General features: G+C 34.9%; 3 protein-coding genes across 10 annotated transcripts in view; 2 read left to right on the top strand and 1 right to left on the bottom strand.

Moving 5' to 3' along the window:
* Positions 1-892: 892 nt before the first annotated feature.
* On the top strand, positions 893-2,521 carry LOC105250147 (huntingtin-interacting protein K). Its single transcript, XM_011256104.3, has 3 exons — positions 893-1,102; positions 1,431-1,538; positions 1,617-2,521. The coding sequence occupies exons 1-3, from the start codon at positions 947-949 to the stop codon at positions 1,710-1,712; spliced, it is 360 nt and encodes a 119-aa protein (XP_011254406.1). The 5' UTR covers positions 893-946; the 3' UTR covers positions 1,713-2,521.
* On the top strand, positions 2,241-3,933 carry LOC105250148. 2 transcript variants are annotated; one of them, XM_011256106.3, is made up of 6 exons: positions 2,241-2,386; positions 2,673-2,774; positions 2,866-2,929; positions 3,027-3,131; positions 3,494-3,647; positions 3,769-3,933. In XM_011256106.3, the coding sequence occupies exons 1-6, from the start codon at positions 2,281-2,283 to the stop codon at positions 3,898-3,900; spliced, it is 663 nt and encodes a 220-aa protein (XP_011254408.1). In that variant the 5' UTR covers positions 2,241-2,280; the 3' UTR covers positions 3,901-3,933. The 2 variants fall into 2 exon arrangements, with proteins under 2 accessions (XP_011254408.1, XP_011254409.1); XM_011256107.3 differs by lacking the exon at positions 3,027-3,131.
* A 2,604-nt stretch (positions 3,934-6,537) lies between these two features.
* Positions 6,538-14,072, bottom strand: part of LOC105250149 (protein roadkill) — a 67,117-nt gene continuing 59,582 nt past the window's right edge. For 3 of the 7 annotated variants that reach the window (XM_025408342.1, XM_020027206.2, XM_020027209.2), the window contains 6 exons: positions 10,107-10,243; positions 9,145-9,296; positions 8,775-8,914; positions 8,518-8,695; positions 7,880-8,201; positions 6,538-7,686 (listed from right to left, as the gene is read on the bottom strand). In XM_025408342.1, coding sequence (XP_025264127.1) covers positions 7,542-7,686; positions 7,880-8,201; positions 8,518-8,695; positions 8,775-8,914; positions 9,145-9,296; positions 10,107-10,243 — 1,074 coding nt within the window. In that variant the 3' untranslated portion in view covers positions 6,538-7,541. The remainder of the gene's footprint in view (positions 7,687-7,879; positions 8,202-8,517; positions 8,696-8,774; positions 8,915-9,144; positions 9,297-10,106; positions 10,244-14,072) is intronic. The other 4 variants (XM_025408344.1, XM_011256108.3, XM_020027207.2 and 1 more) reach the window with 3 other exon arrangements.

Here is a 14,072-nt window from a genome sequence, read left to right as displayed (position 1 = left end):
ATGTAGATCCGGCTTTACACAATGCTAGGCAACAGGCATAAAAACAGAAATAGTATCTATTCTCTGCTCATATTGGCGAATATTTTCTGTTCCGTGTATTTATTGGTAAATAGTTTCTATTCCTTATTTCTATTGCCTGTTGCCTAGTATTGTGCAAGGGGCTTAAAGCGTCGTCTACAATCAGATTTTAAGAAGACTTAAGGCGTAAAACTTAAAAAATTGACCAATCACAATCGAATATTCTCTTAATACTTGACTGTGATTGGTCAATTTCTTAAGGCCTTTGCACGTACAAAAATTTTAGTCGTAACCGTAAGATCGTAAGAAAACTGATCACAGTTGATTATTCTTTTATTGCAGAAAGAATACTCGACTATGATTTGTCAGTTTTCTTACGACCTTACGTTTACGACTAAAATTTTTGTACATGCAAAGGCCTTTAAGTCTTCCGCCTTAAGGCCTGTTCTACAATGAGTCGTAAGTCGTAAGTCAAATTGATCAATCATGGTCAATTATTATTTTTGAAATAATCAACCATGATTGGTCAATTTGCCTATGACTTACGATTTACAACTCATTGTAGAACGGGCCGAAGTAGAGAACCTCTAGGAGAGAGAATGGACAACTGATCATGTGACATGTGATCAAGCTTTTTCATGATTGGCTGGCAGAAAATGTATCAATTTTAGCTATTGCGACGCCAATGCAAAATATGATGCACACAAATAGGTTAATATATGTGTGTCATGTGTGTCCTATTTGTGTGTCATCATATTTTGCATTGGCGTCGCAATAGCTAAAATTGATACATTTTCTGCCAGCCAATCATGAAAAAGCTTGATCAGTTGTCCATTCTCTCTCCTAGAGGTTCTCTAGGCCGAAGTCTCCTTAAAATCTTATTGTAGACGATGCTTTAGTTTAATGGCACGAATATCTTATTTAAAAGATGGCGGATGACGATGTGAATGGAGATTCTGACGATGTACAGCAAGAAAAATCTCAGAAGAAAGCAGCCAAGTATGACAGTGGCGCGGCGGATTTGGAGAAGGTGACCGATTACGCCGAGGAAAAGGAGATTTCATCCTCCGATGGGTTTTCTTGTGTAAGCATGGGTTCTTATGTTTACACGTGCATCCTCGATCGCACGTTTACTTTTTTTTTCATAAGTTTAAAGTTAGAACGAAATAATTTCCCAAAGTCACTACATTTTTATTTAATAGAGTTTTTATCATTACATTTTTATTTACTGATTTTTAAGATTTAAAGTTGTGTATCTTAAAAGAAAGACAAAGAAGCCCAATCGAAAATATCTCCCAAGATAGAGATAAATTAAAGTGTAACTTGGTCTAAATATAAAATTTCGTTTATAGTTTTGTTCTTTTCATATATACCGAGTTAATTTTGATTTTCACATTAAGAATGTCTAACAGGCTCTGAGTATAATTGGTGATCGCCGAGATAAGGAAGCTGCAGAAAAGAAGGCCAAGGAAAAGGAGCTGCTCAAGGTATCCATAAAAAAGGAAGATGTCGATTTAATTGTAAGTATAAAATTGTTCTACATATTTTATGTGATTATTAGAAAATTGACAAATTAAAGAAACTCATCATTGTTTCAGATGAGAGAGATGGAGATCAATCGAGTTTTAGCAGAACAGACGCTTAGGGAACACAGAGGAGATGTTGTAGAAGCATTAGTTACATTAACTAATTGATATTGTATAGAAATATTGAATATTCTGACATTCATAAAACTTTAAATTCCACTGGAAATTATATAACTTTAGAAGATTTTGATTATAAACCTTTGATTATTTTTATTAACATGTATTATGTATAATATCTGTAAATTTTCTTTATTCTCATTTGCCTCTATAAAGAAATTTCTTTACATTTGCATCTATAAAAACATGGGCTCATTTATATACATTTATAGAGAATATTTATTAAAGATAATACTTGCCAGAATTTAATGAGACGAATGATTTTGTGATTATCAGTGTATAGAAAGTATCTGTTTCTCTTTGAAGTCCCTGATTAAGTATGTTATCAGACATCCATATTGATAAGATTGATAGTATGGGCATAAATGTCATACTTTAAGCAGTACAAAGTCAGAAGTACATTTGTATTGAATGTGGCCATTGGTTTTATCTTAATGTTTGCTTTGAAACGCGAGTGCTTTTGTCTGTATAGCAATATTGTATTTTACATCAATCAATTATATCAAATTATGATTTATTGTAGATTATGCTAGTGTAAACAATATTTGTACAGACCTAAATGGCTGCTCACTCATCTATATATAAGTATGATGTCATAAAGGCGTTGTTATTGCGATACTTATATTTTTATATTGCAATATTTGTATGTCCAGTCAAAAGTTTAGGTATGTGACAGTCTTTGTATTTTCATATACTAGATGCATATAATTTTATTTTTATTTTTCCGTCATTATCTTTAATATGCTACAACAGTGTAAGTGAGTCGTTATATGTATATACCAATATAGAAAATACTGATTGAAATTATTGACTTTTTGAACATGATATATCTCTAAGTTATACACACACACACACACACATATATATGTATATATATATATATATATATATATATATATATATATATACACTATATCGTAATCTACAATATAAAAAAATATATTTTAATAGATTTAGATACTTTCTGCGAGATTAGTGATAGATACATTGGTTTGGAGAATTGTACTCAATGTAATGTCAAGTTAAAAACGTGTGCTTGCTGGGAGAACCTTGGTGAGTTTAAAACTTTTGCACGTACAAAGTTTTTTCAATTTTTTTATTACTTATTACGTATTGCATTATTTTTCTTTCTTGCTTTTTGCAGACAGATGTATAATCTACTGCCCTGGTATTTCATGCTGTTCCTGCTATGATTGCACTCTATGCTGGTAAGAGAAGTACATTACATACTATTCTATAATATACCTTGCATCTCTTGTAAATATCAGGATCAATTTTTCGAAGTGGACATTTCTTTTACTTTAGGAAAGATCAACGGCGATTGATAATAATGATGCAGATTGGTATTTTCATATTGTTTGGATTAGGTCTTATCGGTTTAATCATAATTTACTGCAAAACATGCAATAGGTATGAATAGCACATTTGATAAATCCATCTTTCTAAGCTTCTCACGTTCTTGCTATCATTACTCGTGTATGTGTGTATATATATATATATAAAGTAACTGTGATTTTATCGTAACACGGAATCGACGGCATCAGAATAAAAAAACATTGTAGTTGTGTGCACATTGTTGAACATTTTAGTATTAAAGAGTTATATATTTTTCAATATTTTTTTTCAATAGTAAGATTTTCTTCGCATGTTTTATTCCACAGTTTCTGAATAATTTTGATTTTTCTCATCAAATGTCAAAGATAAAATAATGTTTGCTGAAAGGTTAAATTAATTCTGCAAGACAAAACATTTTAACATCTTGATTTTCACAGGACGAGGCAAGCTATCACACGCACAAGATGTATCGTGTTGCGGGAGGAACGTGATACACATTGCAGTACTATCGAAGGTCTACGAGATCGACCACCTCCGTATAACGAAACGCTTTATAGCGCTCCTCCTCTTTACACATCTCCCTACAACAGAGTACATAAATTATGTTTTTAATTATAAGAAAAATATGTGTGTACATGTTTTTGCGACTTACCACGATATGACGAAAAATAAATGTTAAAATGTTTCCCAATGAAAATGATGTTTTTTGCAGGCGTCCATGCAGGAAGCTCCGCCATCGTATCCAGGAACGCCGAAACTGCAAGAGAGATGCCAAGACACCAACGATCAATTGCCGTCAAGACATTCCATGTTCGTTGCTGCATCCATCGCCCAACACATGTAATAACGTCACATTTGTGTGTATATACATATATATATATATATATATATATATATATATATATATATCTACATGTCACTATATACCATTTTAATAAAAAAAATATGTAGCCTATAGATTCATCTCAAAAGAAATTCTCTGCTCTTGTTGTTTTGATATAAAGCAAGATTATTAATCGTGTCCGGAGACTGAGAGATTCTTAAATTACAATGTCATTTTTTTTTTAAACACTCAAATTTTTCAAGATTCTATTTTTATACTTTTTTTGTATCTAATCATAAGATAAAAAATTGCAGTTTTTTCTTTCTTGAATAAAGATATAGTAACATTGCAACATTGCAACGATGGAGGGTGATAAAAATTACGCTCCATGATTATATAATGAAAATGTCATTTATTTGATGTGGTGCAATGACTTAAAGTAAAATGGAAAATGAATGTCTGTATGAGCTGGGTTTAATGAATGGCGCGCGCATAACAATTTCTCAGAAATCAACCACTATCGCCGCCACCATTCATCATTTTACAAAACAGCGCTTCGCATTTTTAAATGCAATATACAATGGAAAGGTTCATATGTCATATACATGTATGTGTGTGTACGCGCGCGCGCGCGCGTGTGTGTGTGTGTCAGAGAGCGGGCGTGCGGTAGCGGCTAATAGTAGGTAGCGGATGGTGATCGATGGTGGTCGCCAACACGCGCCGGCTTTCATCATGATGAGGTAACACTTGTCTCTTACTTGTACTTAATAGTTTATCAAATTATATATCCAGTCATACATTCATATTCTTGCGATTCTTACACGCGGAATTGCGCCTACATTTGTGTTTTTTTTTTCTTTGATCTATATTTTACGCATTTGTTATTTTATTATCGAAATTTGCTTTTGCTCTCCATTTTTCTTTCGTTTCTCTTTTTCTTTCTTCCCTAGAAAAAGATATTCGCAACGGGATACGTGTACTCCACGAAAGAAATCGCCGCACAGTCCCAAAGGTAGATATGAGAATTAGATAATAGTCGCAGATTTTTAAAATATGAGTGAGTAACGGCCAAAATCTGTTCCTTAAATTGCTGCCATACTTGCATTCATTTCTTATTTCGCTTCTCACTTGTCTTTTTTGCTAAGATTCGAATAAAGAGATTGACGTAGAAAAACAGTGAGAAAGTTCTCTTAACTAAATTTTCATTCTCAATTCATTTCTTTGGCGCAATCATATTATTTGTGTGATTTCGCTACAATAAATATGAATATATTTTCTAATCTGTATCAATTTTTGTCATATTATATTTAATTGAAATATTGGTAGTGCGTTCAAGGAACATGAATTTAGTGCGATCTGTAAAATCAAAATAAATTATATGCACATTGATTATTGTACGATTTCGTAAAAGTATGGAAAGATTTTTTTTTCGTATATAGAGATTTGCGTTCAGTTCTTATATAAAATACACAGTAGATATGTACAGTGTGTAAAAATCTTAAAATCGAGAGTGACGCGCTAAATTTGGGACTGTCCGGATAACGACTATCGCTTATTATATCGTATTTTGTGTAACAAGTAAATATTCACTGGCTGCCAGGATCGTCAGGGAAAATCTGTCTCTAAAAAGGATTGATTACACACAATTGCAGTAATTACAGTGGTCTTATCACAGAACATGTATGGCATTAATCGTCATCATTAATGATGTGTAAATGGTAATAAGCATTTCACATTCATATTTAAAACTCGGATTCTCTCTCGGTAAAGCTAAAAAGATCGGAGGATCAGGAAGCCAGTACTAAACAATTGATTATTATTTTTGCCTCTTGTGTGGTTGCCCATAATTCAGTTCATTAATCGTACATAATTTTACAGCCCAATCAAATGAATGAGACGAAGAAAATTAAGAAAAACGAAAATTATCAACGACGCGCTATATGAATTAATCAACGTTTATTTATTTTCCATAATTCCTTTAATCCGATTCGTTTTTTCCTCTCGTCCATTTGCAATTGCAAATTATAAATTCAGATTGCGGATTGCGTAATATTTCTAAAATAATGCAACCAACGTGCGCGCAGAAATGTGGACATTCCCGCGATATTCAACATAGATCCGATAAATTATGGACAACCCTAAATTTAATAACATAATCATTAATAATAATAATAATAATAATAATAATAATAATAATAATAATAATAGTAATAGTAATAATAATAATTCGATTCTACATTTCGCTTACAGTATGCAATACTTCAGAAAACAAGACAAACTATCTATCGACGGGGACGCGGGAGGACAAAGGGAAATAAGAAATTGGAATATGGTCTATCGCCGTAAAAAGAGAGGGAGGAAAAGGGGCAAAAAGGAAAGATTATTTTTATATTTGTAGAGAAAAAATATACAAAAATACACAGGACACGGATTGCGTAACGTTAAAGTAGTAATATAGTAGTAGTAATAATAATAGTAATAATAATAATAATAATAATAATAATAATAATAATAATAATAATAATAATAATAATAATAATAGTAATAATAATAATAACCATACATATATATGTTTCAGAGAAAGAGATCATAAAAAAGAACACTAACTAGAATGATTTCTCCGTCTTGGAAGAGTTTGAGACGCGCTAGAGAATTTAAAAAATCACTACTATTGGTAGAAACAAAGTATCTAATTTTCATCGTGCTGCTCAACGTGTCGAACGAACGGCGCCACGGGAACATTCCCCATTGACCCCATTGACCCTTCTCTTTTCTTTCTTTCGACAAAGGAACAAAATATTTAAATCGTCTGCCGACGTCTATTATCACAACTCCCTTCGTGCATCGCGTTTTGTTGTCGCGGCAATAAAATTTATAGTGACGAGCCACGCGGAGAGAAACTCCTCCGCTTTCTTGGTCCTCTCTGGCAATAAAACTCTTTAACGTCTCGCGCGCGGTCATGCACTTCCATTTCGTTTGTTCGTTGGTAACGAAAACGAAAGCGAATCCACAATGATGGTGATGACGTTCCTGACGACACTGCGTTCCCATTGCGTCACTGAGAACTGATCGATTAGAATCAGCATTGGGCGTTGAAGAAAAATGAATGCGTTGCCGCCTGATCACTCACAGTGCCATGATGAAATCGACTCGCGTCACAGGCCGGTAGGACAAGGTATGATACGTCTGCTGGTGGGATGTGAAGACGTGAGTGTGAGTGTGCAGATTTTCAGAGATGTTTTTCTCCTCTTCGACGCGCGGCACTGATGGTGTGGTCGTCATCATACCGCGAGTTCTTTTCACTACCGACACTCACTTGAACACAAGAATCTGGACACACGACGTGTATGGGAATGCGCCTTTTTAAACTCGCCCTCGACCGATCGGACAGACCACCAGACAGATCTTCTCTTCCGCCCGACGATCGATCTCTAGACATTCTTGACCAAAGGTCGTAGACAGTCGGTTGGTTTTCGCGTCGGTAATTGATTTTTTTTTCTTTTTTCTTTTTTCTTTTTAGACCAAAGAGTGGCGCAACTAGGAAACATTTATTTAGCACTACTATTATACTTTGTTATATCACTGTACACAAAGGTTCAAGAGGGATGTAAAAGTGGTGGGGGCGATGTGGAGGTCATGCCCTGGGTCAGCGGTGACTGCTTTCAGCTCTGCTTCACCCGTTTCCTAGGCGGTCCGACCGGTGGAATTTGCTGAGTTGCCAGCGCTCGGAAAGCTTCCGCTATTAGATGCGGATGGGAGTTTACCATGGACTTGAAACCTTGAGTATCCATCACGTCTGTCGCGTGTCTGCAAGAAGCGTTTCGCGAGTGGATTAGAGACGGCGAGATATGTCGCCCGCGTGTTTGCGTACATTCTTAGTAGCACAGTTGAAGAATATAATTTTGATCCTTAAGGAATAAAATTATTCTCTTTCAACCGATGAGAGGCAAAGATATTACATTATATGACATTTATACATTTTTCCTCCGCGGAAACTTACGTATTGATGAAGTCTATCGCTTGCTCCTTGAGTTGAAGAGCGCTATGGAGATCGGCAAGTATGAGGATTTCGGCCGCGTTCTCAATGGCTAAGCTCGTGCAAAGTGCTTCCTCGCACATCACTTTTAGCCTCTCTAACGCATATTTGTCCGCCGCAGCCAACAAGTCATCTGCCATCTTCTCCAAATTTGTCGCTTTACCGGTATAGATAAATCGCAGCATTTCTCGTAATACCTCATGATCTACATCGGTGATATCCACACGATTTTGCTTTCTCTCTTCCATTTCATGTTCAAACATTGCTGAGAAAACCGGACTTCGTGCTGTAAATGAATCAAATTTAAAGACATCAATTTGTTCATAATTTCACAATTTTATTCGATTGGAAACTTTTCTTCTTTATATTCATTCAATCAAAGATTCTTTCTTTTTTTATGTCATTGTTTTTCTTCTATTCTACATTTTACATTTAAGCGTAATATTAAGCATAATGATGATGATGATGATGATGATGATGATGATGATGATGATGATGATGATGATGATAATAATAATAATAATAGTTTCCGTTTTTACGCATATCAGAAACCGTGTAGATGAAGGATCGCGAATAGAGCGAAATGATGTGCGGAGTCTTACCTGCGAGAATCGCCTTATGCGCGTGAAATTCTCTCCCACAGACAGTGAGTGTTACGTCGCTAAATTTTTGGTTTTCAAATAGCAGCCCGAGATCATCGGGTAATCGGCACTCGGGCACTTTAAACTGCGTCGTATTACTCTGCCCGGAAATATTTACACTGTCCGCCACTACGCTGACCTAGGGGGATAATAAAATTATGGAGATGTAATGAGATGTTCGGTAAAACGAGATCGAATAAGTATGATAATCGACATACAAAGGTATATACCTCGCAGAATATCGTGAGTTTGTCGTCCGGTAGCAGCCCATTGGCCTCATCTAGCAGAAAGTCTCTCCTGATGAATTTCTTGAAACCCCAATCTTTACCCTGGACGAACCTATACGCACGTTGACTCTCTGCAAGAACAATTTAAAAAATTTATTCAATTTGACAATCGTGGATCGTATCTTATAATTATGTTCCAACTAATCTTATTGCATCGGTTAAAGTTAAAAACTGGCTTTCGTCTCAAAAGAATTGTCGCGACGAAGATGGACGAAAATCTTTAAAATACCCTGCATTGCATCCGTACATGTACACACGCCGGTGATACAGATTAATTGCGCACGTAACATTTGCCACTTACCCATTGCTTTGGTTTCTTCTCTTTTGGCATTAAGAATAGAAAATTTAAACTTTGCTCTGACTTCGGATTTGTTGCACGAAACGAGAAGGAGATAGAGTGACAGGTAGTCTTTGCTCTCCTCATCCAGTCCCTTAGGATTCACTCTCAGACACCTAGAAACCAATTATTGCATCAATTGACACGATTATTGTCATTGGCGCTCTAATTTACCTTCCTTCAATACCGCAATGTTGTAATTTAAAAAAAAAATTCTTTTTCAGCTTCACTTTCAATTTGAAAATCAATTTATGCAATTAGCTTTTCTCTAGATCTTACCGGCGCAACGCACAGACAAAATAAACTATAGAACGAAAATATATAATACGATAAAAAAGAAAGACTCTCGTATTCTCAATATTATTTAGATTCATTTACAATTAGACTATATATTTTTTTTAATATTTACAAAATTCTATTCTACACGAGACACGTTAAATATCCTCTCGCGCGACTTAACATCGGACTTAATATCCGTATTTTGAATAAATTACGGAATAAAAATTACATTAACAAGAAATTCATAATTTAAAATTTTGCAAGTATTAAAGCTCTATACATTATCACATATAGATTATTATTATATATTTATACATCACTTCACACACGTTACTCGGACTTATCTGCTAAATGAACGTGTCAATAGATGCAAACGTTTTCGTACGTTAATCGTACTGCCTAATCGTACGATTTAATACAAAACTCGATTGCTATTGACACGTACATTCGTTTATCTTGGTTCGTATGCAATGCAAAGAATCTTAAACAATTTTTTTTTCCCTTGGATCCGTTCTTTTACGGGCGATTAAATGCGCCAAGTCTGTGACTAAGAGACTATGATCGATGACGATGACGATGACGATGATGACGATGGTGATGATGACGATGATGATGGTGAATGATGATGATGATAATGATGCTCTTACCATTTCAACTTGTCGTTGGCCCCTGCGGAGAACGTGGATGACTTAAGCACCTCACCCATCTCTTCGCGGCAAAAACTGAAGTTATTTATCGTCCACATGTAGCTGAACTTAACCACCTTCACCTGTGCACATAAGACCTTCAAATGCGATACCACGTCAGAGTCTATCTCGTGGAAGCTAGCTTAATCTAACTAAACGCTAAAAAGGCTATGCAAACACCCATTCACGGTTGTCGTCTCGTTTCGGATATTCGTACTTACAATTTACAAAATCAATCTATTTCTTTCGTTTCCTGTACAGAAGATGGATCTACGCAAAATTAAATATTTATAGTAGATACCGCGGAGAAGCAATTTCTACAACTCCTTAGAATAACTTTCGATGAAATATAGACGAGGATCGGAGCCTTTTTCAGAGAGATAATAAATTTGTTCTTGACGAAAAAATATAAAATTTTTATTTTTTATTTTAAATTTTCGAAACCTTAAAACCTGTACAACTTTTTTATAGTTAATTAGTGGCGTCAGTTAAAATGTATAGTATAGTACAGTGGTAGGTAGTTGAGCTCTTAGAAGTGAGACATCCGGCGATTACGAATTATCAGCACAAGTAAACGTCTTATCACTATAATTAAATCACATTGCAACTATCTAATCATGTTTACGAATTGTCTTCGTTTCACATATATTCAATTGGTCATATTCCTTCTTATATATATATATATATCTCCACGTAAAAAAAAAAAATCGCGGTGCATGGGATTCAGGTATTTCTGTTTGTCGAAATTATATTTGTCGGTAGACCCGTCCTCCTCCAACTTCGCAACAACAATATGGTCATGGTATCGTGTCATGTGGAGCTAAAACGTATCGGAAAATAGCTGCGCAACAACGCGTTATAATAGCAACTTTGTCGTTAAAAATAACATAATTACATAATAGAGATTTCGAAAGGAGTGTCGTGTTGATTATGAACAATAAAGAGAATGTGTTTGTTTTCATATATATATATATATATATATATATATATATATATATATATATATATATTAATTCCAATCTCTCGTAAAAAGCTCTCGATAGAATAAAATTCCTTTGAATCGAAATCAAACCTTGAAGACGAAGTACTACAAGTACCAGTGGTAGCGCAGAGGGCGACAGGCAGAGGGGAAAAGAAGGGGAGTTTTCAGGGTCGAATCGTCGAATGATGCTCAGCCTGCTTACGCAATTCTCTTAAAGATATATACGGGAGGATTTAACGGTAGAGACGTGATTTTAGTTATTTCGAAGGACCAGCATTTTTTTTTCATCCGTCTTTGACGATAACGGTTTCAACGCATATATGTGACCGCATTTTTTTTCACCGCGGTTAGCATTAATATGCATCGACATTGCGGACACGGACTGAGTCTAATAGTATCGAGTTCTCATCTCTCTTTCTCTCTCTCTCTCTCTCTCTCTCTCTCTCTCTCTCTCTCTCTGCGTCTTCATGATCGCACGATCGGCACGAAGAAACATTAAATGAAACATTTTAAGTCGCCTCTAAACTTTGAGACTTGGTTCGCTTAGATTTTGCCTGGAGTCATTTAAATGTATGATCAGATAAGATTATCAGGTTTTGCGCCGAGAGAATTTTTAAGGCAAACGATCGCAGAAACGAAAGTAGGAAAGGAACTTGACGCAAGAAGGTCGAGTTACCGGAAGAAGTCAATGATCTTTGACGTCAGCGTCACATGGACAACCTTGGCGAACGAACGGTAGCCCGCGGCCAAAATTCGTCTAGTATTTCTTAATGGCGAACTTTGCATAGAATTCTTATCGACTATCTAATGCAACTGTTGCGCATCCTCTCGCATATCTTCTTTTGAGAATCCCGACTGACAAAAACATTAAAAAAGTATGGACAAAGAAAAAAAGAAGATTCTGTTTTTTCATATAAAAAAATCACAATGAAAGAAGAATAATTTCCGATTTAATTAAACGATTTTGAAAAGACCACTAATTATTATCATTAAGTCTATCTCGATTTTGAAAAGACCACTAGTTATGTATTAAGTCTATCTCTATTTAAATTAGAGTCTCAAAATGCAGATTAAGTACGTAAAAGTCTATGGCAATTTTTGTTATAGAGAAAATAATGAGAGATTGCAAGAATTTAGTTGCAATCATTAAGCGGGTTTGAAGTGGATCGAAAAATCTGACATTATTATTATAGAGATTACAAAGTTGGCTCTAAATAGAATCTTACAAGTTTTTAAGCAAAATTTCTCCGCCATGGAATGGAATACGATACAATGATGTATTGAGTTTAGATCATTATAGCAAAATGCTTTAAGAGTTGATATGTACTTTCGACAAATACACACAGGCCCCAAGTTCGCGGTGAGTACCACAATGAATCACACAAGAGTCTTTCTGCTTATCTCCTATTATCCGTAGGAAAGGGACAAAGGAAAGCGTGAGAAATGTTCGCGAGATACACTACACCTCCACTCTCGACAATTTAAGTGAAAGTTCTTTTCTCTTTTCAATGGTCGCCCTACAATCGTAAGTAATAACATACGTTCATATTCGAAGCTTTGTCTTTCTATAATCCTCCCAATAAAATGTAAAATTAAAATACTCAAAAAACACCGAACTTGCTCCAATTCAAAATTATCGTAAAACGCAAAGAAATCTTTTTCTTCGAAAGTTCCGTTTAAAAGAACAGGAAAAAGAGGAAAAAGAGGAAAGAGAGAGAAAGAGAGAGAGAGAGAGAGAGAGGAAAGCGGGGGAAGGGAATATTTCACTTTATCAAAAAGTTACTTAACCGACATTCTTGGATTGAGAGACATTTCGCGCATCAAGAACTTTTATCCGCTGTGATTAGGTGAATTTTGTTTTTCACTTTGATCGCGAGCATATCGCGCATTTATTCACGATTACCGGACAGGCGAGTTCGATGATCTTCACCTCAGCGTTGACCTTCGCACATCGGAAGCTTAAGGTCGACATTCGAGTCGTCGAGAAGCAGGAAAGAGGTGGCTATCTCTCCCGCAAGAGTTCAACGCTCGCTCGTCCTGTAATCTCCTTCGTGGCCGGTTATTTCTTACGACAATTCGTTTGTCCGGTAGGAAGCAAAAAGGCAGAAGAGCCGTGTGACATTTCGTCACTGTTGCAACGATTAAAGAAGAATCGAGCTTTTAAACAAATCGAATATATCTGAGGACACCTGCATCGTTATTTTTGGATAAACTTTCCTCACCTGATTGTAATGAAGAAAGATATTTTTTTAAGTTTTAGCGATACACATTTTTGCATATTAAATTTGCATTCCGCAAATTTTCATTTGTTATACAATTTTATTTTTATCGTTAAAATGTTATATATAAAATATTGCTTTTTCATTGATGCATTTATTTTGAAGAAAAATAATAGAATTGAAGAGAAAAAAAATAGCTCAAAAAAAGGAGAGATTTTCTCCTCAATAACATTCTTAATAATCGTAAAGTGTTTTTTTTTTAATATTAATTACTTAAGTTTTAATATTAAGTATTATCATTTCTTGATTTAATTTCGTTTCCTTCGACATAATCCTACGCGTTGGTAACGTGCCAACAACTAAACTTCTTCGTTCGCAGAGTACCAATAATTCCCGCTCGATGTAAACGTATTGAGCGTATTGTCCTTTTCCTATAGCTAAACGATATACGTGACGGCGAAACCAATAATGCAATTGTATGATTCATATGGGAAATAATCGGTGTGACAATATAAAGAAAAAGAACGGCAAAGTCTGTTGTTATTTTTCATTTCACATAATACCAAAGAAAATTGAGAAAGTTATAACATGAAAAAATACCTTAGTCATTTCAAGTATAGAGATATATTTTAATGTAATGACATTGACAAATAATTGTATTTTTAAAAGCATTTAATTAAATTGATTTAGATAAGGGAAAATCAAAATTTCTTTAAAAAAAAATGT

Source organism: Camponotus floridanus, unplaced genomic scaffold (genome assembly GCF_003227725.1).
Source record: "Camponotus floridanus strain SB8 unplaced genomic scaffold, Cflo_v7.5 scaffold20, whole genome shotgun sequence".
Taxonomy (NCBI): Eukaryota; Metazoa; Arthropoda; class Insecta; order Hymenoptera; family Formicidae; genus Camponotus; species Camponotus floridanus.
The sequence above is the reverse complement of the archived record's forward strand: the minus strand, read 5'-3'. Positions and strand labels throughout refer to the sequence as shown.